Here is a 2,429-nt window from a genome sequence, read left to right as displayed (position 1 = left end):
ATGTATCATGAATATAATTTATAGAGAATTGGATTCCTTGGCAATACAGAATTGGAGGCAGAACCAGGAACTAGCAGATTACCCCCAAAAACAACCAAAGCACAGGAACAAGAGTGAAAGAACCCGAAGAGGAGCATTTTGGCAATAAAAAAATTAGCATATTTCATAAATAAACCAAAAGGGAGCTCCAAATGCTACAATTGGACTACAAAGACAACACAAAGTTCCCTAAGCTTAATATGATAAGCCTCAAATGAATAAAATGAAGGAGAGAGCAAAGGGTTTCGATTAGGAAAAAAATAAATTGAGATAAACAAGTGCCAAAAATACAAAAAAGGTTTCAAACTAAAGTGGATGGTTTGATAGGGTTGAGTATAAAGAGAGGATTTAATTTCATGGCAACAATCTTAAAGAAAAGGCATATCAAACCAGGCATTTGTAAATGTCCCACTACAGTGGTTATAGGCTTTGTGTCATGAAAGTTAAAAAGCAATATTGGGAAACGGTGCAAATATTTCTATAACATAAACCCTAAAAGCCAAAGGATTCACACCCTTGAGTATGGAACCACAAAAAGAGATGCATGTAAAGAACACAAATACAAATCCATGGTACATGCACAAAATCATATGAGAATGAAAACATACATGCAAAGAGTACATTGAGCGGGCATGTGCTGCACAACAATCATGAGCTGCCACAACTTTCGCTTAAGGAATAAACATCACTTGATCAACGCTATGCTTCAAGCAGATATCACAAAACTGGATATTTGATGAAGATATAAAATGAGTGGAGCAAGCCAATCATAATATGGAAGAGATATCAAGATTTAGAGAGCAATACAACACAGTCCATCGGAACTTCACATAGTGAATCTCAACCTTAACACTGTTAAGCAGCATGTCTGATGAAGTTCAACCTGTCAGTGTTAAACTTCCATTCTCGTTCGATCTCAAAGCATAAAGATTTCATATATATACCAAATTTGGAAAAAAAAAAAAACAAAGAAAAAAAAATAGAAGAATTAGATAAAATCCGAAAGACATTCTCAAGAAGCCAACATTAATGCCAGTCAACAACGCCCAGCTCCAAACTGTAGACATGGAAAAGCTTATTTCCTATCCATTCTAGGGTCCAATTATTCAGGAGACAATCCTAAACCATGGAGACCAACTGTTCCTCAAGTTCCAAACAAAAGGAGAAAAAAATACAAGAAACAGCAACCTTACCCCAGTCTTCCTCCTGATTAAACCGCCATGGGATGATTAGAGATGTACTCAATGGCCAGGCTACACGAATCGATCTTGTCCGCCTCCTTGTCCGGTATCTCCAGCTTGAACTCCTCCTCCAAGGCCATCACGATCTCCACAGTATCCAAGCTATCTAGGCCCAAATCCTTCTGGAAATGGACGTCAGGGTTAACCTGCGATCGATCAGAGGGCAGAAAGGAGCGAGCTTAAGAAGAAAAAAAGGGGGGATGAAGAGAATCTAGGATTAGGGTTCGGACTGCGGACAGACCTTGGACGGATCCACCTTGGGGAAGCTCTTGACAACGTCGAGGACCCGCTCGACGACTTCCTCCCTGGTGAGATGGTCGTCGCCGTGGGAGGACATAGATCGGATCATCGAGGTCGGGAGTGGATGGAGGCATGGGAGAGGTCTCGATCGACCTAGGGTTTGGACGGGGATCCGGATGTGGCGAAGGATCGCCGGTCTCAACGCGGCCGCCATCTCCCAATCTTCGTCCGCCTTCCGTCTCACTCTCCGTGAAAGCCCGGCCCCTCAGGTGGGTGTGCCGCGTGTGATGAGGTCGATTGCAAGCTGACGTGCGAGTCCACCGCAGTGGGATGAAACTTTCTGTTTGGGCCGGGAGGACTTCCTTGAGTGGCCTAGCAAGGCCCATACTCCTGCCCAACTTCCTTTAACAACTGGTTTTATTTTGAACAGAAATAATATTTTAAAGAGCACCATTAAGTATTTTATGAGAATGGAGCCTGATTTTATTTTTTTTATAATTTAAAATAAAATAATTAAATTTATTCCAAATTTAGGGTAAACTTGGTTTGCAACTGGAGTCAGAATCGAAATTGAAATGAATTTTAATAAAAATTAAAATAATCTTCAAATATATTTGATTCATGATTGGAATCGAAATGCACTATAAACATTAAAATGAAATAAGTATTTGATTTTGAAAGATTGAGATATTTCAAATTTTTTTAAAATTGAAATAAGACTAAACCAAATAGAATAGGGACCATTCATTCCTATTTTCATTCTAACGTCCAACTCCCCCAATCAATTATACCCTTGGTCACTCCAACTAAAATTGCTGGATATCTTAAAGTTGCCACTATCCTTAGAACAGTTGTTAGTCTAGATACCATTTGCGTCTCTTAAACCTACAATCCCCCTTGGATTAAAAG

At 39.8% G+C, this 2,429-nt stretch overlaps 1 protein-coding gene across 1 annotated transcript; it reads right to left on the bottom strand.

Moving 5' to 3' along the window:
* Window positions 1–1,027: 1,027 nt before the first annotated feature.
* On the bottom strand, window positions 1,028–1,818 carry LOC105052422 (acyl carrier protein 1, mitochondrial). Its single transcript, XM_010933218.4, has 2 exons — window positions 1,522–1,818; window positions 1,028–1,426 (listed from the first exon to the last, which is right to left on the bottom strand). Exons 1-2 carry the CDS (start codon window positions 1,732–1,734, stop codon window positions 1,250–1,252), a joined length of 390 nt encoding a protein of 129 aa, XP_010931520.1. The 5' UTR covers window positions 1,735–1,818; the 3' UTR covers window positions 1,028–1,249.
* Window positions 1,819–2,429: the final 611 nt, after the last annotated feature.

This window comes from Elaeis guineensis, chromosome 10 (genome assembly GCF_000442705.2).
Source record: "Elaeis guineensis isolate ETL-2024a chromosome 10, EG11, whole genome shotgun sequence".
Classification (NCBI taxonomy): domain Eukaryota; kingdom Viridiplantae; phylum Streptophyta; class Magnoliopsida; order Arecales; family Arecaceae; genus Elaeis; species Elaeis guineensis.
The sequence above is the reverse complement of the archived record's forward strand: the minus strand, read 5'-3'. Positions and strand labels throughout refer to the sequence as shown.

Coding starts and splice junctions, on each gene's coding strand:
- LOC105052422 (XM_010933218.4), bottom strand. CDS start 1,734: ATGGCGGCCGCGTTGAGACCGGCGATCCTTCGCCACATCCGGATCCCC. Junction 1,427..1,521: donor CCAAGGTGGATCCGTCCAAG/GTCTGTCCGCAG, acceptor GATCGATCGCAG/GTTAACCCTGACGTCCATTT.